At 40.9% G+C, this 23,890-nt stretch overlaps 1 protein-coding gene across 3 annotated transcripts in view; it reads right to left on the bottom strand.

The window, feature by feature from the left end:
• IQSEC1 (IQ motif and Sec7 domain 1) overlaps positions 1-23,890 on the bottom strand; it is a 321,727-nt gene that overhangs the window by 5,554 nt on the left and 292,283 nt on the right. For 2 of the 3 annotated variants that reach the window (XM_019536964.1, XM_019536963.1), the window contains 7 exons: positions 22,205-22,344; positions 18,930-18,959; positions 17,686-17,811; positions 13,746-13,845; positions 9,025-9,186; positions 7,525-7,701; positions 421-470 (listed from right to left, as the gene is read on the bottom strand). In XM_019536964.1, coding sequence (XP_019392509.1) covers positions 421-470; positions 7,525-7,701; positions 9,025-9,186; positions 13,746-13,845; positions 17,686-17,811; positions 18,930-18,959; positions 22,205-22,344 — 785 coding nt within the window. Of the gene's footprint in view, positions 1-420; positions 471-7,524; positions 7,702-9,012; positions 9,187-13,745; positions 13,846-17,685; positions 17,812-18,929; positions 18,960-22,204; positions 22,345-23,890 lie in introns of all 3 variants that reach the window. The other variant, XM_019536962.1, reaches the window with a different exon arrangement.

Here is a 23,890-nt window from a genome sequence, read left to right as displayed (position 1 = left end):
CATACATTTAGCAATTTAACTAGAAAATAAGCAATGTGAATGGCTGAGCATGAAAGTCAAAAGTTTGAGCCAAATATCAAACAGCAAGGACAGTGTATTGTGTAACAAAGAGAAAGTGGGCCTTTAAGCTGGGTCCAGACTGAAATGGTGGCAAAAGGACACAGAATATTCATTTTTAACCATGCTCGCAGAAACAGGGGGAACAAAGTTAGCTGAAACCAAAAATGGTGTTTGCTCTAAAACAAGCCATAGGTGTTTTTTAAGCTGGAATAATACAAAGTGAGTAGCCTAGGCATGCATTTTATCTGAGGCAGGCAGGTTATATGTTAGAAGAAAAAGAGCAAAAAAATATGTATATAAAAGAAAGATTTGAAATGCACATCATCACATCCAGCTAGACATCAGGAGCTTCCTACTTACTTCCATATTGCTGTCTAGCGATCCTGCACTGCTGCGACGCCCACGCTTGCCTGCCCAGGACATGCAATACCATAGATTAGAGACTGAGACAAGACCTGGGTGAGAAATAACTGATTTCCCTAAATTACTATAGGAGTCTCTAAATGCAACTAGAGGGGCCTCAGGGGAGTAGTTTTAAGAAGTACATTGGACTGGTACAATAGTGATTAGGGCAGAAACTTAAAGTTGAACGTCATTAGTTAAATTAAGTTTCTGTACCTGAAAGTACCCTACGTAAAAGATCTGGTCAAATTGCCAGTAATGTTTAAAAAAATTCTCAAAATATGTATATTTTAACCTGTATTTTTAGTAATGGGGCTGCAATCTTTGCTGCTGGCTAGGATTTCCAGTTGCTCAATTTCACAGAGACAAATTCTCAAAAACGTTCGTAGAACAGCTTTCTGCAAACAGCAAATGTTAAAAAATGGTATGTTCTTGTATTTCAACTGGGAGGGGAAAGGGAAGGAGCATCTGTTTTACTGTTTGAATGTTTTATTTTGAACCCCAGTGGATTTCATATAATCTTCTTTCATGATGATTAAAAACAAAACTAAACTTAATTTTTAATCAATCAAACTTAAATGTTCCTTGACATTATGGCTATATATGGTTTGTTTAGCTGTGCAGTGCATTACCTGTAAGCATGAAGGCTGATATAAAGAAGTTCCAGCTTTGCTAATTGAGCCTGATTTTCCCAAATTACCAGAACTAATTACCAAAACTAATCTTACACGTAGCACCCGAGTTTGACTTCATCAGTCTTTAGAACCTACATACTGGTGCCCAAGTACTGGATGCCTAAATACAGGATTAAGCACCTGGATTGAATAAGTAGGCTTCCCATTTTCTATCAAAGCCACAGAGAAAGAATGGATGTATGGATCTTTTAAAATTTAGCCCACTGAACAATATGCTAGGAAACATTAGACTGTTCTGTTGGGGGATGCTCACATAAAGATGATGTCCTTGAAAGGCAGCCAGATTCTCCAAACTTCTCTTTAAATCACATACATTCCCTATGTTTCTCCCTTGTTATATAGCAGCTTTCCTCAGAAGGCTGAATGTTATAATAAACCTCTCTCCTATGTAGGGCTTGAGAATCCATCATTACTGCTCCAGAGGGCACTGGATAGGGATGAATATGACATGCTCCTTTTCTCCCTCATTCTGCCTGAATTCCCACTTTTTGCAACAACTGGCAATTCTCAATATAAATCCTTTACACTGAGATTATGTTTCTAAGAATGAGAAATTCCCTTGGAAATGGTGTTTGCCAAAATTCTTGTAGCACTTGCTTTATGGCTTTTTAGCTCAACTGAAAACATAACTGCACTGCATTGCATACCACCAGGGAAAACTGGTTTTGATTATCTTATGAATTTTGCTCTCATTTTATTGATATCAATAATGGTTGTTCCAACAGCCAAATCACTTGGATTTGCCAATTTTAGTGGAAGATAAATATATCTCTACCTAATTGTGAATATTTGGCAGGGAGGTGGATGGCTGGTATAGGCAAATAAGAACCTATAAGAATAAAATCAGACACCTGAAGAAGGATAGGAATACCTAATATCTCCCATTTAATGTAAGGCAGGAGTGAAAGTAATCAGAATAGGGAAGAATGCAGCATGTATGGACAGAGAAAGATGGACAGATGCATAACCTAGAAAATTGTGCGGGAAGGACCACTAGCAGAAGAAAATGGTAAAATCATGTTTGTAACCTACATAATTATCCTTATATATCACTAATTACTACTTTAGAATAAAGAGCCTACTGGTAAATTCTTCCAAGGGAAAAGGTTTACTTTCTTAAAAGCAAAGTGAAGCAAGTTCTCTATGTGCCATAGACAGCTATGGATTAGAAATGGAAACAAACAATCCTTTAAGGTCTTCCCCCTGCAAGTGTAAAATTTGTTATTACAACTACTCCATCCACCTTAAAATGATTTCTTTGAGCTGCAGTCTTCAAAGGCATTTTAGGGAAATTATGATTCCAGGCAAGAAGGGTCTTATTCAGCTGTTATCCATAAACTTAACACTAGAATGATTATTAATGGAGGTGTTATAAAACCTGGTGGTTTTTATCAAATGTAAGGACTAATTTTACTCAGCATATTCTTTATTTTAAATATTTTTGAAGGCTGTTAAGTAGCATCAGTTGTGATCAGCATGTTACAAGACATTTTGTGTATTTTGGCTTTACTGTACTGTACTTCTTGGACCTATCTGCTGTATACCAATGAAAGGCACACCAAGACCTAAGAAACTTCTTGAAATTCAGTTTGTGATTCTTGGCTAAATTAATCCAGAAAAAGATCCAAAATATTTTCTTAGTGAAGCTAATTTATCAGCCTTCAAATAAACAATGAGTCACTGTACTGGCTTCAATAGGTTGTGCAAGTTAGGTGCCTACACACATGCAGCAAGGCTGCTCTGATGCATTGTAATTAATCAAATCTGCTGGATTGTGGCAATTATCATGCTCCAGCAGACTCCAGAATCACATGCATCAGCATCCCCATGCTGAAAAATGGTGACACGCCATTTTAACTCAAGCTTGTTTGACAGACTTTAGTTCAGGGGTGTCCAACCTTTTTGAATGTGGGGCTGGATCATGAACTTTTTATCACCCACTGGGCCAGCAAGCCATATTCAAAGACCTCACAGGAAGTGGTATCACATCAGGAAGTGATGTCATGTGACCTTTGACACCAATGTGGGAAGCTGGCTTCAGCTGCATGCTGCTTTTCCCGGCCGGTGCTGACCCGGGTGGGTCCATCCCATCTGGAGCACCACGCGGCTGGGGGAGGGGCAAAGGGTGGGACCAAAAGAAACAGTGTTTACTTTCATTTCCTGTCGCAGCATCATGGGCCACAGAAAACGGCTTGGCTGGCCATATGGCAGTCTGCAGGCCGTATGTTGGACAAGCCCGCTTTAGTTAAAGCGCCCCCACTGACATTTTTCAGTGTGAGGATGCTGATACACATGATGGTCTAGGTGCTTCGTTAAAGTGCAGCCTCTCCCTTCCCCCCTCCCCGCCACCACTCCTAGAGCATGGGTATAAACATCTCATGGTAGCAGAACCTGTAGCCACCCAGTTATCCAGAGACCAGGAACTGTACAGATACAGGCACTCTATACTGTCAAACACTACCTCATTACTGTGCCTTAATCCTGATCTGAAGTCACTGACTATGTCTAGGGATTAAGAAGGGTGGTCAGAACACATGCTTTTTAACACTGCCTCTGGATGAGGCCAGCACTTAAAGTCTTGACCAAGTCATGATTATTAAAAATCCCCTGGCACTCTCCAAAATGGAAGCATTATCTTCAATATATTGGTTAAATTTGAGAGTTGCTAATTATATCCTCCTTCCTGAATTCCCCTTGCACTGGAAAAGTTAATAATTTTACTTCTCTGTTTAACAGGGGGAATGTGGCTGGTACAGAAATGGCCATATGCAAGTGAGTAATTCTTGTACAATGTTTAGAGTATTTACTTCAATATATATAGGGTTTCTTTTCATCTGAATTCACATAGTTAAAAATGGGGCATATGATGACATCCAAGGAAGTAAGGCATGCCAACCGTCACTAAGACGTTCAATGACTTGCCTAAAATCACAGAGGTAGTTAAGCCATGTTAGTCTCAAGTCAGAAAGACGGCAGGGTAGATGTACACCTTATAAACTAACTAAATACAGAGCATAAATTTTCATGAACTCAAGCTTACTTCATCAGATGCTGTGAAAAGGACAGCATATGCATTGGTCAGTATATACACTGCTTTTTGTTGTCCTTCCACAGCATCTGATGACATGATCTCAAGTTCATGAAAACTTATGCTCCATATATATCTTCCTTAGTTAGTCTAAAGTGTGTAAGTACCCTGCCTTTCCCCTAAAGTCAGCCAGGAAATCAGTGGTAAATACTGAATTAGAAACCCCAAGAATCCTAATGTCCACTTTTGGGATTTAACCGCAAAACTATTCTTTCCCTTAGTATCAACTATCATGGTGGTAGTTTCCATCTTTTATATCGCAGGTGTACATCTATTATCAAGGAAGAAAGCAATGAAATTATCCAAAATTTTCATGGAGTTTGAAATATCTGTATTTTTCTACTGGTATTTTAGTTTCTGTCTAACTTGTTCACACATGAATTTGGAATTCTAAATTCTAGGGTAAACATGCAGCAAAAATGGTCATGTATTTCATTCTCAAGAAAGGACAAAGCATTAAACTCATTCACATTTTTGAATGCAGCTAGCTGCCAGTTCTCATTTCCGCTTTTCAGTCCATGGAAACAGATGTCAGATCAGAGAGAACAAGATAAGAATCATATAATATGAACTTTAAAACAAAACACACATGCACACACACACATCCAAAACCCAACAAAAACAACAAACTTTTCTTTACTCCATTTTGGAAATACGTTTTCATGGAAAAAAAATGAATGGAAAAGTAGTTAGCAGCCAGCAGAAGTTACCTGGTCATTAGACATAGCTTGCCTGATGGGTAGAGAAGTGTTGCTTTTCAAGCCACTTAATGGCTTTTGGGACTCAAAAAATCTTTATTTCTTTAGGTTGGAGAATCCAATTCATTTGTTACCCTTTTCAAGCAGGAAATATTTTTTAAGGAAATATTCCTTTACTACATTTTTTTGTGATACATAAAATGACTTTTGGCAAGGGGAAATCATCTAATATTTTCCAAAGTATAATTTCTATAGATACTTGTGACAATCGGATTTTTCTTTCACTGAACCACATTTTCAAAGGACTTTCAAAAATACCCCTACAATGGCAGATTAAGAAATTTTGCCCCCAAGTTGTGCAAGTAGGCAGCTTATTCCTGTAAAATTGATTTTCACAGAAGCAATTAAGGAAACCCTTTAAAAATTCATTCCACAACTCCAGTTTTCTAAACGTACAAATCTCTCTCTCTCTCAGGATATATGCACCCATCTTTTAATTTTCATATATCATATGCAATGATAATGCAATGATGAAGATTAAGGATGAGTAAATTAAGCACTCCTCTTTCAGCAATTATTTGCAAGTATGCTGATGTGATACAATTGTTGGACCATAGTACTGTTCTGAAGTGGTAGCTTTTTCTTTTTAATTTCTGAGGATCATCTGTACCATATTGAAACAGGGTGAACTCCCAACCCAGCTAACCTTTTGAAAGGTACTGGGAACCTTACTTACAGCGATTCTTGAAGCATCACACAGATACTAGTTTGTAACTATACTAGTTTGTAACTATTGACTGAAAATAGTAACTAACTAACCTAAATCATTTCAAGTTAATTGCACTGCACAAAACCAAACAGAAACTCTCCATAATTCTCAGCTGATAAATATTAAAATTAAGTTTAGTTGGGTTTAACAAATTAATTGATAAACCCCCCAGTCTGTAAATGATTTCTTCTTTCTTCTATGGAAATAAACTACTTTCAGTAATGAGCATGCCAACAAAAGGCATGTATTCTTGAAATATGAAATGTTTTCATGACCAAAAGGAATTCATCTCATTTGTTGTGCATAACTTTCTAAATGAATTTAAGAACATGGCAATGTTTTAAAGTGTAGGATGGAATATTCCTATGGGATGAAAAAGCTAAATCACATATATTGGTCTGTATATTAATGAAACTCCCAAATAAAATAATTTGGCTGTTTTGCTTCTAGATGAACATAATGAAAGAAAACAAAAACAAAAGATGATGAAGGCTTATTAATGATGAAAACTACAGGCTTGAGTTAAAACCCACTGAAATCAACCAACTTTCATGGAGTTCAAGCAAACTTTGGATCAGGCCCTAAGCCTTTTAAATGAGGCACATGGGTGTACGAGTACCATAACCTTAACAAAAAGTAAATACTATTCATAAAATAGTGGTGTGTGTATACATATACATTTGTATGCATCTACATACATACAGAACACACACCCTATATTTTCAGTTTATAAGAATTTTATTATTCTAGCACAGATAAAAACCTTCTCTTTGGTTTCAAAAGAAACAGACAACTGTGGCCAACTATTAAAATATATACAGTATTAAAAAGTATGGGTGCCCTATAAATCATACAGCAGTTAAAAAAAACAAATCCAATTAGGTAGAACAGGCAGACATTTTTTGTAATTTTTTAAAATCCCTCTGCTACTACTCTTACAAGGACTGCATGGTGAACTGTGTATGGAAAATTCTAAACACACGAGTGAAAAGAAACCCTCAGAAATCTAAAGTACATGGGTGGACTAATTGCTAATAGTTTACAACTGTTAGCAATTAAACAAAAAAAAATAGAGAGGCACAACCCATATTTTCCATCCCTATTTTTACAGACATATTTATTAGACCTTCCCACTTTACTGGTCAGGTCAGATTTAAGTCACAACCATGGCAGTCAATAGATCCTGGGGTCATGACTGCTCAGCTCAACAAGGCTTTTGGCATTACTCGGACAATGCTACCTTATAAAACAGCTTTAACCAGGGTTTGGACCTGTATTGTGAGTAAAAGAATAATAAGATAGCATCAGTCACACAGTATAACTGAATTATATTGCTTTAGACAGAATTTAGTAGGGCTTCACTCAATTTCATTCATCAATTTAGTACAAAAGAACACTTAAGCACAAGATACACTGGAAGCAGGGACCTCAGTCTTCTCTTTCTATGTCTACATTATGAAGGAGGGACAAAACAGAAAAAGAAAGGAAAACTAAGTGGCTTACTCCTAGCACAAGTCAACCATTTTTTTCTATAATACACTTACAATTTTTCCTTTGTCTTCATTCTCCTTTAAAAGTATACATAGCAGGCTACAACAGTTTGGTACTTTCAAATAGAGTTTGTTTGGTACAGGAGGAGGAAAAATAAATCAAAGTGAAAAACAATAAAACAAAGAACTTATAAAGAGAACATGTCTAAACTTTCCATGTTACTCCTCTTCACAAGTTACAACTGGGCTGATTTTAACATGTATCCATCACCCGTCCTTCCATATGTTGATCAGTAGAGCAAGGAATAAATCTGGTGCTTACCTGCTTCAGAGAGGTCTCTAAGGGAGCTGCTGAGTGCACTCCTTTTCAGTCCCTCTCCAGTGGCATAGCTGTCATCCAGACAGGCTCTGTTCAGTGTCCCATTGCCAGATTCTTTTTTCAGGCTGGAGCACTGCGACATGCTTGGACGCACCACACCCTTCTGTTTTTCTAGCTCAGCTGAAACAAACAGAATAATTGTACAATTCATAGTCACTGATTAGAATAGGACAGAGCCAACCATATGGCAAACTAAATACAGTAAAAGCTTTGTCATCCAGCACCCACGGAGAATGGAGGGTGCCAGATAACAAAATATGCTGGATAACTGAGCGGCCCAAACAGGCGTCTTTGCCTGTTTGGGCCACTGCCTGTGCTGCCACATCTGGGGTGTTGCTGCCCTCCTACCGCGTTGCCACCCCTCCCAGCACATTGCTGCCCCTCCCTGAGGGACAGGAAGGGGGGGGACCTGCGCAGCCTGCTATGCCCCCAGGCCGTGGGGGCTTGGCAGCGCAGTCTGCTTTCCCCTAGGTCATGGGGGGTCTGCAAAACCAGAAGTACCACGGTCGGCACTTCCGGTTTCACTTTTCCCGGTTAACAGAGCATGCCGGCTTGCAAGGTGCCGGTTAACACAGCTTTTGCTGTAACAGTATTACAGCTTCAGTTCTGATGGAAGTTTGTTTTGTAACTGTACAACACATAGGGTGCATCCACATGTGTGCTTTACTGAGGAGCTGACTAATTAGTGCTACAGTAAAGTGTCATCATCTACATGTGCGCCAGTATTAGGGCATAGTAAACTAATGAACTCAGCCATAGGATAGTACTAAAACGCACATGTAGACAGTGACTAGGGGCATAAATTGACCTGGTCAGCTCAGCCTGCTCTGCCCCGGCTCAAATTGCTGCTGTCCTGGGTGCACATGTAGACACTATGCCCAGGAGCAGTTCACTCCAGCTCAATGTGCTCCAGAGCTTATCATGCTGCATTAACTGCACATATAGATGCACTTAGCCTCTGCCTCAGTGGCCTTATATAATATTATGAAGGATGGATGAAAGGAAAAGTTCAGTCTGAAATCCTGTATTTAAACAGACATGCAGGTATCAATAAAATATGTTTACTTGGACAACAGTTATCTGATCAGCAGAAAATATGATGCTTTTCAAAAGAGTGGAGCTTGGTATTAAGAAAAATACAGTAAAACTTACATTTTAGAGGCAAGGCCTGTTTTAGAGGGTCACTTCAAATATATCCAAACTTTACAGTTGTAATTTACATAATTAATTACCTCTCCTTATTAATCAGTTTTGCTGGTGGTTAAGGTTCCCACCCTTGCCAAAGTTTTAAAATTACTGTTTTATCTCTACAATAATATAAAAGGCACAGATGGAGAATTATAACATCTTTAAAAATAAGAACAGATTGCATACATATATTAAACATGTTTATCAATTTTGATTAGTTTGAAAATGCCCTGTTATATGTACCTTTGTACTTACACTCTATTCTGTGCTTTTCCATTTCTTGGACCTCTGCAACAGACTCCCTCAAATCATCTGTAAATTTCTTTCTGTCCTGAGGATTGGGTGCATTGAAATTTATTAGTACTTTGATATCTGCTCCTGGAACAGCTGATGTGAGCCGTATGCCATTTGGATAATCTAAGAGACAGAGGGGGAGGAGAAAGGGCAACATTATTTTAATTAGCTTCAATTGTGTTCTCTTCCATTATTATTTATTTTTCTCTCAATTCACTGTGTTAATAAATTTCAAATACAGAACAGAAGTCAAGAAATAAAATTTACGATTACAAAATTCCAAGACTAAAGAAAGCATTTTATCTGCCCAAGAACACAAATGTGTTTTCTAGAGGAACAAACATTTTTGTTTTATTCTGTTTTGTTTTAAGAGTAAGAGATGTCTCCTATTAGAATAATTACATAATTAGGAGAGATGTTAGACAAGATTCTGGGCAAAAAGTGCTTTTCTTCAAGGATTCATAGATGCTAGGGTCGGAAGGGACCTCAACAGATCATCGAGTCCAACCCTCTGCCTAGACAGAAAAGAGTGCTGGGGTCAGATGATCCCAGCCAGGTGCCTATCCAGCCTTCTCTTAAAGACCCCCAAGGCTGGGGAGTGCACCAAGTCTCTTGGAAGCCCATTCTAAATTTTGGCCACCCCGTACTGTGACAAAGTTTTTCCTGAAATCTAGCCTAAATCTGCTCTGTTAGTTTGTGACCATTGTTCCTTGTTACCCCAAGAGGCACCCTGCTGAACAAAGCAACCCTGATCCCTTGCTGCGTCCCCCTAATGAATTTGTAGGCGGCCACAAGATCACCTTTCAGCCTTCTCTTGCGGAGGCTGAAGAGGTCCAGTCCCTCAGTATCTCCTCACAGGGCTTGTCCTATAAGCCCCTAACCATACGAGTGGCCCTCCTCTGGACCCTTTCGAGTCTATCAACATCCTTCTTGAAGTACAGCACGCAAAGCTGGATGCAGTACTCCAACTGCAGTCTGACCAATGCCGCATAGAGGGGAAGTATCACCTCCTTGGTTCTATTCGTCATGCATCTGCTGATGCATGATAAAGTGTGGTTAGCTTTACTGATGATTTTATCACACTGACGACTCATGTTCATCTTGGAGTCCACTATGACTCTGAGATCCCTTTCTGCTTCTGTGCTGCTGAGAGGGTCACTTCCCAGTCAGTAGACGTGCTGGATATTTTTGCACCCTAAGTGCAGCACTCCACATTTGTCCTTGTTGTACTGCATCCTATTGTGTACTGCCCACTTTTCTAACCTGTCCAGGTCTGCCTGCAATCATTCCCTACCCTCCGGAGTGTGCACTTCACCCCACAATTTAGTATCATCCACAAACTTGGACAGAGTACACTTCACACCCACATCCAAGTCACTGATGAAGAGAATGAAGAATCCAAGGACCAAACCCTTCGGGACCCCACTACCCACATTCTTCCAGGTCAATACCTTAGGCAAATAATTACTGCAGACATATCAGAAAGAAAGTCTAAAAATAGGGGTGCACCGTTAGAGATTTTTGGGGTTGATACCGATAGCCAAAATTTAAGGAGGCATACTGGCCAATACTGATCTGATTCCAATACAGCTGCCTCCAGCTGGTAAGTCCAGTGTGGTAGAAGGGGAGAGGGGAGGGAAGGGGTGTGGTGGGGACAGATCAATGCCCTCCACAGTAAGGGAGGGGGTAGGGGCAGGTGCTGACCAGGCAGGGTAATGGGGGTGGAGCCGCAGCTTGCGTGGGGAGGGAGGCAGCTCCCGCTACTGCTTGCACCCCGGGAGGCATGGGGGAGCATGTAGCCTCCAGATCTGCATGGGGTGGGGCAGGGCAGGTTGCAGCCAGGGCTCCGCAGGGCTCTTCTTGATAGGGGCTGGGCTTGGAGTAGGCACCAGTGGCACTGCGAAGATGCTGCATCCACCCCAAATTTTGCTGCTGCTCCGCTTCCAGGGCTGCTGCCACCAGCTGCCTAGTGCAGCCCCGGCTCAACACCCCACCTATCAGCCTGCCAACAAGGGCAGTAGTTAACCAAGTTTTGTCATGTAGCTGGCATTAGGCTGTTTGACAGGGCTACACTGCCACACTTTCAATTTTAGATGCAGTGGAAACCAGCCACAAAAATATTATACATATTTTGCAGAATATTGCCATGTTCCCATGTTGTTGTTCCATTAACTGCCAAAATGTGTGGCTGGGTTACTATTTATGGCACAATTAACAAGTAAATTGTGTCTTAAGTGTAATGTTTGCCAGGGACCTTTGACACTGTTTTCTGAACATTCACAAATTCCATCCTCAAATTGATTCTGACAGCTATGACATTTTCTGGATGAAATGGCAACATTTGTTTCTTGCTTTCTCTAGCCAACATATTAGCCTTGAAGGATTTTGAGGAACAGCACCACGGGTGAAAGAAGGCTTGGAGAATATGTATTTCATATGTAATACTGGGAAGAGACTCTCTTTCCCCAGCTACCTGTGCGGTTTACAATTCGTTCCCAAATAACAGCACACACAGAGGCCACCTGGAGAAACTGTAATTTCTTTGGAACAGAAGCTTCAGTGACTTTGCTCTTCTACTCCCTAACATATCTCACATAAGAACCCTCTAGGGTACACTCTATCGCCCCTCCTTTTCAATATGTTTGGCCTTCTTCAAGAAACAAGGGATATAGGGTGGCCCACAGTTTCATCAGTACTCAGGAAGCACTCAGAGACATCCCATTTCAGCTGAATCAATAGTTCCATGGATTGCCTTTTATACAAACAGGATCAAGTCAGTGTGCCCTGGGAAAGGTGCATGTCTGATCTTTGCCACATCAGATCCATCACTGCTTCTAGATATCTACATGATAGTAGACATGTTTTCATTTAAAAGGCAGGGGAGAGTGGTACCTTAGAGACTAACTCAATCAAAAAGGCATAAGTTTTTGTAGGGGACAACCTACTTTTTCATAGCACCTGATGAAACAGGTTCTCACTGCAAAAGCTTATGCTTTCTGATGGAGGTAGTCTTTAAGATGTCATATCACCTTGCCTTCTGCTGGCAGACTAATACGGCTAACTACCTCTCTCTACTCCTGTTTTAATGTCTGAGGAACAGCAGACTGTAGGTATACCTCTTCAATATGAACTATTTGTAACCTTGTGGCTAGATTGCAGGTACTCATTCCAAATGGGGCTATGCAATAGAATCACTGAGATGCTTCAATTCATGTTAAATATGGCAACTCTTTTCTTTACATGAACCATTACAACATATTGCTGTTTTTAGAGTTCACTGGGAACTTCAAGTGCTGTCCTCTTCAGAGAAAAACAAACTATCACATGCAATACTGTGAACTGTACTGGGGTTGTTATACAGGTTAATATTTTGACTAGGCCCTAGAGAGAGTCATATGTGATGTGGACACCTATAGTCAGAGACTGTAAACTGATGTCTCGCCAAAGAAGCCCTAATTATCTGGGGTTTTCACCCATATCAAAGCAGGCAGGGGACAGCCATTTACACATGTAGCCCTTCCATGCTGCATTAATGGTCTTCTGTCAGTAGGTGGCCAGCAAGATGCAGACTGAATCCTCGTCCCTGGAATGACTCAACTTGAACGACCAGCAATTAACTTACAGACGCACACAGCTGTATCCCGAAGTACAGTATTAGCACATTTTCTCTTGCCTATTGCACAGGTACTTAAAGCAGAACAACAGATTTTTATGACTGTAGGATCCCAGGACAAAAGGCTTTCTCCAGGAAGAAATGTGATGTTTGTTTACAGTCAGAGACACCACCTTCCCACTATGCTCCAAAGAGAATTATGTTTTGCTGTCTTGCTGTTATTGATGTCTGGAGTTAAAATCTACAAGAACAAGGGCAAGATATTCACATGGAAGAACACTACTTGCAAGAACCTCTTATTTTTTGCTGTTTCCTGGAGACTGAATTTGACAAGTCTGATAGTACCTTGAAGGCACTCTGGACTGGCACAGCCTTTAAATTGCTTCTAGAATATCTGGCCACAAGATAAGTAAAAAACGTTATCTAACTATATTTTGAGTTTGTATTAATAACAATAAGTTACCTAGGGCCCTGCAACACAGGCAAATTAAAGCTAGACAGAAACCAGGTATAGAGTTGTTACACATTTTCAAGCACTAACGTTATAAGTTGGTTGGCTCTTTTAATAGCTGGATAGTCATTTTTATCATGTGATAATTACTTTGTACATGTGGCTGGTTTAAATTTATTGCATGATTAACCAGTTAATTGCCTAATATAGGTAATGTGTAACATGGGCCCTAGTCACAGAGATTAATTATAAATCAGTAAATAAATTGAATAGTGATCTGCATTTCCACAAACTTCACTCATAGTCATTATATGTTATGATAGATAAATATAGCTCATTCCATTACACCTTGTGACCAGTAATAGGTAATGCCAAATTTGTTCCCATTATTTTCAGAAAAATCACACCGAGTTAGATGAGACTCCTAGCCTTAGGCCAGAAATCTTCCAACAGTCCTTCTTCTGCCTCCTATGTTCAGAGAGTGCGATGTAGTTAACTCTAGGGCCAATTGCAGCATACACTAACTTCATTCTCAAATCTAGAAAACTAATGTGCAACTCTTCATTGCCACATCAGAAACTATATGGTCACCTAAAAACAGAGAAAAAAAATACTTACACTGATTCTCAAAAAGAAGAACTTGCATTCCATAAAGAGAAAACGACTGTCGAAAACTGTACGTGACTGAGTTCTTCTTCTTTTGAAAGATCTTGGTGACCTGAAAATATCAATTTTAAAACAAGACAAAATAGAGAATTGTGTTTATTAATAAATTAATATAAATGCATAATATTAATGTCTCATTTATATTCCCTTTAATGACTCCTGGTCTCTGGCTTACCAAAAATAGTTTGTCAAAGAGCTGTCAGTCTGTCATACAATATCTACTTATTAGTTTCACTGAATCTTCTTTTGCACTTCAGTGGGTCAAGTTAAGTGTGCTTCTATTACTTTCTAACATAAACTTAAACAAAACATTTATTTGGCCCTCTGCTAGTCAGAAGGTTCAAACTTTTATCTAGGTGAATATAACTGTATATAGTACCATTTTCCGCATGGATGCTAAAATTTATAAAACAAAGCAGTTGCACATCATTTGTTGTATATTGTATATATTGTCAATTAACTTACGCATTATGCCACATGACCCTTTTCTCAGAAATTAGCCATTCAAAACCAAAGTATGCACTTTAAACAAGGAAACCAATTTCTCTGCTGGGATGGAGACATGGGGAGTGGCTGTAACAGGCTGTGCTCCCACAGACTTGCAGAGGAGGCAGAGTCCAGTTCTCAGCATCGCTCACTCTTTACTTTCAGCTCCAAAGATCAGCCAAAAGCTGCTGCCAATTCAGCAGTGGCTGTGACAGGGTTAATCCTTGAGCTTTGCAGCTGCAATCCTTGAGCTTTGGAGCTGCATGTTCCTTGGAGCCTTTTGCCCTAGTAAACTCATGCGGTGTGGTAGGAAAGACTAGAAAAAAAATCTTTTTTTCATTCTGCTTTCCCTTATTTGGAGGTGTAAGGTATGTGAAAAAAAACAAGTATAAAACAGAAGCTTGCTGCATCTCTGCTTGTTTGCAGTTACTTTTCTTTAGATAACAGATCTTCTTTAAGTTATTTTAAGATTGTTTTCTTTTCTTTCTTTCCCCCTCCCCTGTAATCTTCTGCTTCCCCTTCTTTCCCAACACTAATTTCTACCTCCCTTTCTGTATTTTCTCTCTCACCCACATCTTTGCCCCAAATCTTCAAGTACTCCATTTCTCTTTTTAATCTACTCAGTCTATCAACTTTGTCATTCTGTGTCACCCTCACATCCTCTCCCTTATTTTTATCTACTAATTTACTTCCATTCACAATGCACTAAAACAGCAGCTCCTAAACAAGGGTTGCAGTGCTTAGGAGTGCAGGCATACATAAATCAATATAATAGATGGATACAGACCAGAAGTGGGGTTGCAAGCAATTGTGAGCCAACTGCAAGTTGTATCTTTTTATTACTACTCACAGCAGTGTATGAGATGTACTATTCAACTAGTTTCTATATTATCCAGGTTAAAAAAAATTTATACATTCGGATTATTAAGCACTACAAATACTTCCAAACTGTAACTCTTATTGGATTTTATTTTTGAGAATAAAGAAGCTAAAATCATATTGGGAAAAGAGGCCAACTGTAAAATGTATTTCAACATGTTCAATCTATAGTCAAGTTAATAAATACATTGGGTTAATAAAATATCTTCTGAAAACAGATCAATAGCCAGGTGTAATAATCTCTTTCCTGTTTTACTGTATCTCAAGTAAGTAAATCAAATTCATCACCCGTTGGATGGGCCATTCCTTTAGCACTATTACAAACACTGCCTGTAATAAAATGCTACAGTAGCAGAGCACTTCCTTACAATCAGTCACAATTAGTAGCAAAATATCTTTAGGGTTCAAATAAAATTATTTATTTACACTTATGAGTTATCAATAATTATTAAAATCAGATGTGAACTTTTCCTCAATTATTTGAGGCTCAGGGTTATATGTTTATGCAAACAGAAAATAACCAGGTCTCAAAAAGTGTCTCCACTTATATCCATGACTTTTATTTTTAAAATGCATTTGAATTTGGTTTTTACAAATGTTCTCATGTTCTGGGCATTTGTCCTTCGAATTGAATAAAATGCAACATAAAGGTAAGCTCAAGCTTCCTTGACCTACTCAATCAGCTAGGAACAGTTAAAAAAAATAAACTCAAGTGTCCATTCACATTCCTTACCAAAAAATTAGGGAAAACAGTGGCTTTGATGTAATGCAATACTAATTAGATTGTGCAAATAAAATATGTAAAATGTATTTTCCATTGATTTGCTATACCTGATTTAAGTTATTACAAGGACCAATTCATATCAGAACTTCTAAAATTCAGCTTATTTTCATGAATATACTACAGCTTTCACAAGTAAATTAAACTTCCCACTTCTGCCAAGAGAAGCATGTTCATATGTAAAAGGAGGGACTTCTATTGCAAATCACAAATCCAGGTTTGTAAGTGTCCCTTTTGGCAAATAGGTCCTATTCCTGAGCTTTTCAGTATCCCAGTTTCCAGGCAACCAATGGTAATGAAGGTCCAAAACTTCTTTTTTGTTAGGATTAAACACCTGAAAGAACTAAGAATCAGATTTTTAAAGGTACATCTATACCTGCACTTGTGGCATCTTCAAGCTTTTCTAGATAACTAATGCCTATTGATTTCAGGAAATCAGGTGTCTAGGCACTTCTGAAAATCCCCACTACACAATTACTAGGGCTGTGCGAAGCTTCAGGTGCTGATTTGATTTGGAGGAGATTTGGCCCGATTCAGTGGCCAAATCTCCAAAACCAAATCCAATCAGGGGACCCATAAAAAGGCCCAAATTGATTCGAAGCTCTCTGAATCTTCGGAAAAGATTCGGAGAGCTTCAACGATTCAAGCAGTTCCCACCCACTATAGCAGGGAGCTGGAGCCGGATGTGGAGCTGGTAAGTAGGGGGCAGGGGAGGGGGAGCAGGAGGACAGGGGAGGGAACCATGGGGGGCCCCTGCCAGGCCACATCCCCTGTCTGCTCTCCCAGCACCTCTGACCCCCCCACTCCCCCAGCCCAGCTCCTGGTGCTTTAACCCCCCCCATCAAGTGCTGCCAGGTGGGGGGGGGCGATCCCCACTGCCCCATGCTGCATGGGGGGGTTTTGTCACGAGCCCCCTTACCCCCCTCCCACTCCTTCAGCCCCCCCATGGCTGTTCTGCCCACCCCAGCTCCAGCACTTTAAGAAAAAAAACCCCAAAAAAACCCCTGCCTCTCCAGCTCCTGCAGTGGCCCTGGGGAAATGACACGGAGCAGCAGGGATCGCTCCCCACTGGACAGGAACCGGGCATCCTGGGGTTTTTTCATTTTTTTTTTTCCTTAAAGGGCCAGGAGCTAGGGTGGGTGGGGCAGCCATTGCTGGGGCTGAGAGAGCGGGCAGGGGATGGGCGTGCATTATTTGGAGATTTGGCAGCAGCCAAATCTCCAAATCAGAATCAGCCAAATTGATTTGGGACAGTGATTCAAAACACTGAATGGAATCGTCGTCCCCCAAACTGGCTGAATCCAAATCCAGAGTGAATCCTAGCCACTTTGCACAAGCCTAGTGATTATTCTAACATCTTTATTCACCTCAATATTTTTGAAAGCTTGTCCCCAAGCCTTCAACAAAATCTGCACAGAGAGTTTCCTTTCCGATAGCTGACCTAACAGTGAAAGGAAAACAGCAACAGCATGTCACAAACAATTTGGTTAACGGTGTTAAAAAAGCTCTCTAACACAATACTTTAGCTATGATGCCAAAACATGCTGATAAGAATATGAGGGCAAAGGTTACTCTCTCTCGCCACGCAAAGATAAACACATGAATGGCCGTAGAAACTGAGTAATGAAAACAGTTTTATTCATACTAAAAAAAAAAAGGTTAAACAGAAATGGCTGTACTTATCAGAATCCCTATATTAGTAAAAGCTTTTTGAAACAAAAATAGAATTAATCTGTAAATACATACCACAAGAAGGTCATTAAACAAAAATATTTCTCGCTGGTGCAATCCAAGCTTCTGAGGTTTATTTGGGTCTGGAACTTCAAAGAGCCTACAGTAGCAAACAAGTCTCCGGTGGGGTAGAGAGAGAACCTATGATAGATAGAAAAGTCCAGTGCTTATCTCAGTTAATAAAGAGTCTTTGCCTAGTCTTCAGTGGTATGGCATGAGTGCCTTTTTTGCCTAGTTTTCATTCCAATACTTCTAATGTCCTTAAGACCTTAAGACCAATGGTAGACTGTTTTTTACATCAAAGGATGAGCAACCTAACAACACAGGTCTATTTACTACAGTCTCTCAGTGATATGAAACATAATGAAATCACGATGGCAAATATTTTATAGGGATTTGTGTAGCCTGCACAGTGAAGCAAATGGATCAGTGGTCAGGATCAGGCCTTCAGTAAAACAGTAAAGGACAAACTAAAAAGTATGATCACAAAGCAAAACATGTTTGGTTGACTGCACACTTTTATAGTAGGTCTGATGCTAAACAAGGACTGCAAAATTATTTTAGCTTTTTGGTTTCTCTTTTTCTCATCAGAGTTGAAAATTCAATTTGTGCATTCATGAAATCAATGAAAATTTGACATGAGAAAATAAATAAATGCATTCTCAGTCCGAGTTCTCTTTCATGCAGATTAGAAATCTGAGAATTACTTTCCTTTTTCTTATTTGAAATATCTCTGCCTAACTCGTATACAGAAAACAGTTATTTCTCAACATACTGAAGTTGTGTGTCTTTCAAATGCAAATGAAATTATCCTGGCAATCATCCTAGAAAGGGACACTTTAAACTCTTTAAATGTACAGCAGAGAATATGTATTTACTACTACATTTGTATTTCTTATTTTAAATCTCCTAGTCTTCCGTAACAGCTGGTTACAATATGCAATTCTGTTTAGAAATGTATAAATAAGAAGAAAATTAATAAAACAATTAATCTAAAATATTCCAGGCAACAAATTATACATTTTTAGTAGGGCTTTGTACCCAAGAACCTGAACTGGAGTTTATGTGTTTCTGCTTTGTTAAGGACAGCAAAAGTTTTCTTGAAATTAACTACTTCAAAATGACCACATTTTGAAAAAAAGCTGAAGTTCAATAGAAAATGTTACTGTCGTTTAGCAATAATCCTGCATATTAAACTATTGTTATTTCTGATTAATGTGGATTACAAATCATGAATCAATATGAAAAGAAATACCTACACAACCAAGTCCATGATGTAAAGATCCAATCTACAGTAGAAAGACACATACAAGTTTGTTAAACTTCAGAGAAACAGTGCTGTATCATAGCAAGTAAATACTTCAAGGTCTTCCTGGACACTTTTACAATTGCTCCGACATGTTCTGATGAATCAAGTCTGCTGGAGCATCTCATGTATCAGCATCCCTGCATTTCAAAATGGCAGCAAGGGCACTTTAACTAAAACTCATCAAGTAAGCTTTAGTTAAAGCACCCCAGCTGCCATTTTGAACTGTGGGACACTGAATACATGAGACACTGTGTGTTTTAGAGTGACTCCTGAGAGCTGCTTTAATTAAAACGTATTCCCCCACACCCAGGAGCATGTGTATAGGTGTCCACTTGACCAAACCCCTATAAAGTAAAAACAAACATCTCTAGGAATAAAGATAATTGGCTATTTCTGATACTTTGTTTTACAAAATAATCTCCAAACCCTAATTAAGGCCTCTGCCTGGGCCTCCAGGAAAGCTGTTCAGTGTTCTTATTTTCATTCATTTAATGGGGTAAGGACAATGAGGGATCAAGCCCTAAATTTGGGATATTATTTGCCTGAATAAGACAGAAGCCAGCAAAAAAATACAGCTACTGCAGAATCACAGTAAACTAAAAGGCCTGCTTCTGAAAGGTTGAGATTTTTCTTCCTCCTGAAATGCATTGAAATAATGTTTGCTACTGAAGGAAGCTACAGCTTTCTCATAACTTAGAGATGATACAGTTTTTCTCCCACCATCCTTTCCACTTCTTTTTGTAGGTCCTAAGTCCTCCCTCATGTCCAGATTCCTTCCATTTGTGACAATTCAGAAGATTTTTCCTCACCGTGGAACACTTTAAAACAGGGGCAGGCAAAATATGGCCTGTGGGCCAGATCCAGCCCACGGAGGGCCTTTGTCCAGCCCACAGCAGGTCCTTCAGTACCACCTGGCCCAGGCACAGTCCAGCCATGGTGCATCCTGCCACCTTCTGGGCACGCAGCAGGGCTGGGGAGGCTTCATGGCTCGACTGCCTTTCTAGGCAGCCCAGGTGGTGGCGGCTCCTTCTGGCTGCCACCAGTACCACCGATGGCCCCAGCCCCGTGGTACTGGTGGGAACCTGTCCACACCTCCCCACCCCAGCCCACCCCAAGCCTGCTCCAGGCTTGCCCACCCAGGGTCAGCAGTGGTAGGAGCTTGGCAGAAACTGCTGCTCAGCATAGGAGAAAAGCGGCCCCTCCCCCTTGCTGTTGTGGGGCCCTTCCTGCTGTAGTTGCCCAGAACCCACGGTGGGCTGTCCTGTAGGTGCTCTGCACTGCCAACGCTGCCCCACTGGGCAGCGTGGAGGTGGTGGTAAGGGCAGCAGAGATGCAAGGCAGCCCAGTACAGGCTCCAGGTGCCTGCAGCAGGAAGGGCCTGGCAATTGTGAAGGGGAAGGGCTGCTTTTCCTCTGCGCCGAGCAACGGTTGTTGTCCGGCAGCCTATTGCTGCTGCTGAGCCTGGGCAGGTGAGTCCAGAGCAGGCACAGTGTGGGCCTAGTTGGGGCTGTGCGGTGTGGGTCCCCATTGGCCAGCAGCGGCAGCACCTGGAAGGAGCCACCGCTGACTGGGCTGCCTAGAAAGGCAATCCAGCTGCAGAGCTGCCCCAGCCCTGCTGCATCCCAGGCCCAGCCTTGCTGCCCCAGGGGCTGACAGAATGTGCCACAGGTGCACGGTGCAGAGTAGGCATGGGGCAAGCTGGGGTCAGAGCTGTGCACATGGATTCTAGCTCATCTGCTCTGGTAGGGTGAGTCTAGAATGAACAAAGTGCAAGGCTGGGGCTGCGTGCTGTTGGTGGTGGCAGGGAGGCTCTGCATGTCATGCAGACTCTGGGCTGTTGTGGGGCAGGGGCTGACCAGCTCAGGGGTGTGAGCACAGGGGTCTCCCATGAACACCCCACCATACCCACAAACCCTCCCCCATAAATCCAACAATCACACACCCCACAAACACCATGCCCAACCACTGCACCCTCCCCCACACCTCCCCACATGCCTCTGCAGGGAGACCTGCTCACTGCTATGCCCCACCACACTCATGCACCCAGATCCCACCACACACACCTGTCCACACACCCTCCCAGCCACCCTCCCCTTCCACGGTACCCCCCACAAACCCCGTACCCATACACAACCACACATCTCCACAAACACATGCCCCCAGAAACCCCTCATATTCACCCACCCACATATACACCCACACCCCACATACACACACATCCACACCCCCCACACACCCGCAAAAACTCCATACTCACCCACCCATACCCTCCACACCTTCCCAAAATACATAAGAGTATTCTCTATATACACCATGCAAACACACAAATCAAGACAAAACTATTTTTCAAACTAAAATTAAAATGTTATTTTCAATGTTTGATTTTTAGCATATAATTTGCTTTTTTCTGGTTCCAAGATGGCAAACCCCCTTCCAAAAAGGAGTACTTCTGGTGGTAAAGGTGAGGGGTTAGGGGGTGGGATTTCGAGATCCAAGGTGACCAGGGGGCAGGGCTACCCTTGTGGCCCTCAACAGCTCACCAAAACTTAAGTGGCCCTCCAGTTGATATAATTGCCTGCCCCACTTTAAATTAAATGGCATCATCTCAAGTGTATTAAATAATACTTAGTACTAATCATTAGAATGTAAAGAGTTGATTCCCAAATTTGTTTTTACACAGCAATTTTCTCAGTAATATCACTTCCTGCTCCTATCTACATTGGCTCATAAACCCAGCTGTAAGGAGGAAGAAACACTGACACTAGTACAAACCTCATTACTACGGTAACTTTAGAGTCTTCACTGATGGCATTTGCTCAGCCAACATCACACTTTACAGGAGCATACTTTAATAATTTTGAAATTTAATAATTAAAGCTGTAAGCAGTTTTAGAGCCTAAATTTAAGACTGAGACAGTGACAGGGAAAATATGTTTCCAAATTTTTACCACTTTTATTTAAAAGATAATTTTAGCATTCATAATCCTACCACCAATGGTTATAAGCTACCATTTGTGCTAGAGTGCAAAGTCATATTCATATGCCTAATGAAAATCATATAAAATGGCCATCTCATCAGGAATGTATTACTTTGATGTACCTTCCTTTTTTATCCGTCTAGCCCAACTTACAGATATAAGAAGCCATCTTTGGTAGCATAACTTGAGCAACAATATTCAGTCATTTAGCATTATAAGCACAAATTTCAGTGCAAGATTAACTCACTGGTTTCTTTCCTACTATGAGTTTCTCAACCTTTTGGACCTGAGATACATGATCCTCATTTGTCTTCAGTTCCCGTTTGCGAATTCGTTCATAAATCCCAATCAGCATCTCTCGTGGGATATCTTCACCATCATCTACACCTGTAGAAACCGACAACTTTCATTACCACTCTGGCTTACAGTGACCTGCCTAGCAAACATTGAGACCTCTTGCAATTACAGCTCAATAATGTGGATCTCTCAGCAAGGTGAAGCATAAGGGCACAGATACTTTGCTTACAACATTAGTAGTGAAGCAGAAGTTGTCTAGTTTATATGGATCACTGACATACATGTTAATCTGAGTTGTAATATTACATGAATGACTTATCCTGCTAACAAGAAATAAAGATAAGCCCTTCTCTGATTTCATCATTTTTCTAATCTTACAAAAAAGAAAGGATTATGTTATATTAAAAAAGGTGTTATTTCTCACACAATAAGCACTGTCCACTGATAAAATAGTCAAAGTATGAACTATGGTTTTGCTTTTTTGTTTTGTGTTTTTTTTAATTATCATACATGAATTGACCCATAACAAGGGTAATTTCCCATACACTTGTTCAAGGTAAACAAGAGCAAAATCAAACAATCAAACTCTCAAAACTGAAGTGAATTTAATGTATTGAATACTGGCAAAACTCACAGGGCAGGTGTAGATGAAATGGGGGCCCTAAATTTAAGCAGAGGGTTTTTAAAAACACAGCTTCAATTTAGGGCTGAGTAAATCCCTGTGCCATGAACACACTCCACTGACTTACTTGCCTTTCCGACAGTGGGGAGGGGAGGGCGAGCTGCTGGCAAGTGAAGCTGTCCCTTGGCTGCGGGGCAAGAGAGGGGGGACTGGTGCTCCCCTCCATAGCAGCAGCAGCCTTCACCCAGGCAGCACCCACCTGCAGGCACCCGGGTCAGGCAGTCCTGGGGGGCACCGCAGCCACGGAACAAAGCACCGGGTCCCAGTGCAGCTCAGGCAGGTTCAGGGGGGGAAATCAGGCTCGCTGATTTTCTTGGGCGGAGCCTGTCTTCCCAGACTGCTGCCAGGTGGCCTGCAGGGCTTCTTGCAGAGCCCCTGAACTGCACAGAGCCCGGTGCTTCATTCCACAGCTGTAGGCACAGGAAACTAACTCCTCAGAGGAGTTTTAGTTTGCTGTACCCCAAGTCATTTAAGGTGCATTACGCCACAGAATTTCCTAGTGCAGCTGGAATTAATGAGCAATACGCCACCAAGGTGTGCAAACACTGACACCATTAAAGTGCTGCAAAAGCATTTAGCCTGCTTTAAAGTGTCATGCACACACGTCCCTTGTTTCGTCTATGCACAGCCTTATTAGATACTAATATTTCCCAATACAATATCAGACAGAACCAGTGCTCTTTTTCCAATCTGCTGCACCGAAATTTCTCAGCCCTGACCTGCAGGAATCATATCTATAGGCAAGTTGGTAGTTTAGTTTCTGCATTCACTCAGACCTTGGTCTCTCAAGGATATAAACCAGGGTGCCGCCAATGGCAATTATGGTAATTTTTGTGACATGGATATTCAATCCACCAGAAGGTGATTGTTTCAATGTGCAGTCTCATGAATTTAACGCGTAACTCATTTCACCTACTCCAGATAACAGTTTGAATGCTAGTGACTTTTGGTCAC

This window comes from Crocodylus porosus, unplaced genomic scaffold (assembly GCF_001723895.1).
Source record: "Crocodylus porosus isolate Cpor-Errol unplaced genomic scaffold, CroPor_comp1, whole genome shotgun sequence".
NCBI lineage: Eukaryota > Metazoa > Chordata > Crocodylia > Crocodylidae > Crocodylus > Crocodylus porosus.
This window is presented reverse-complemented; position numbering and strand designations above follow the sequence as displayed.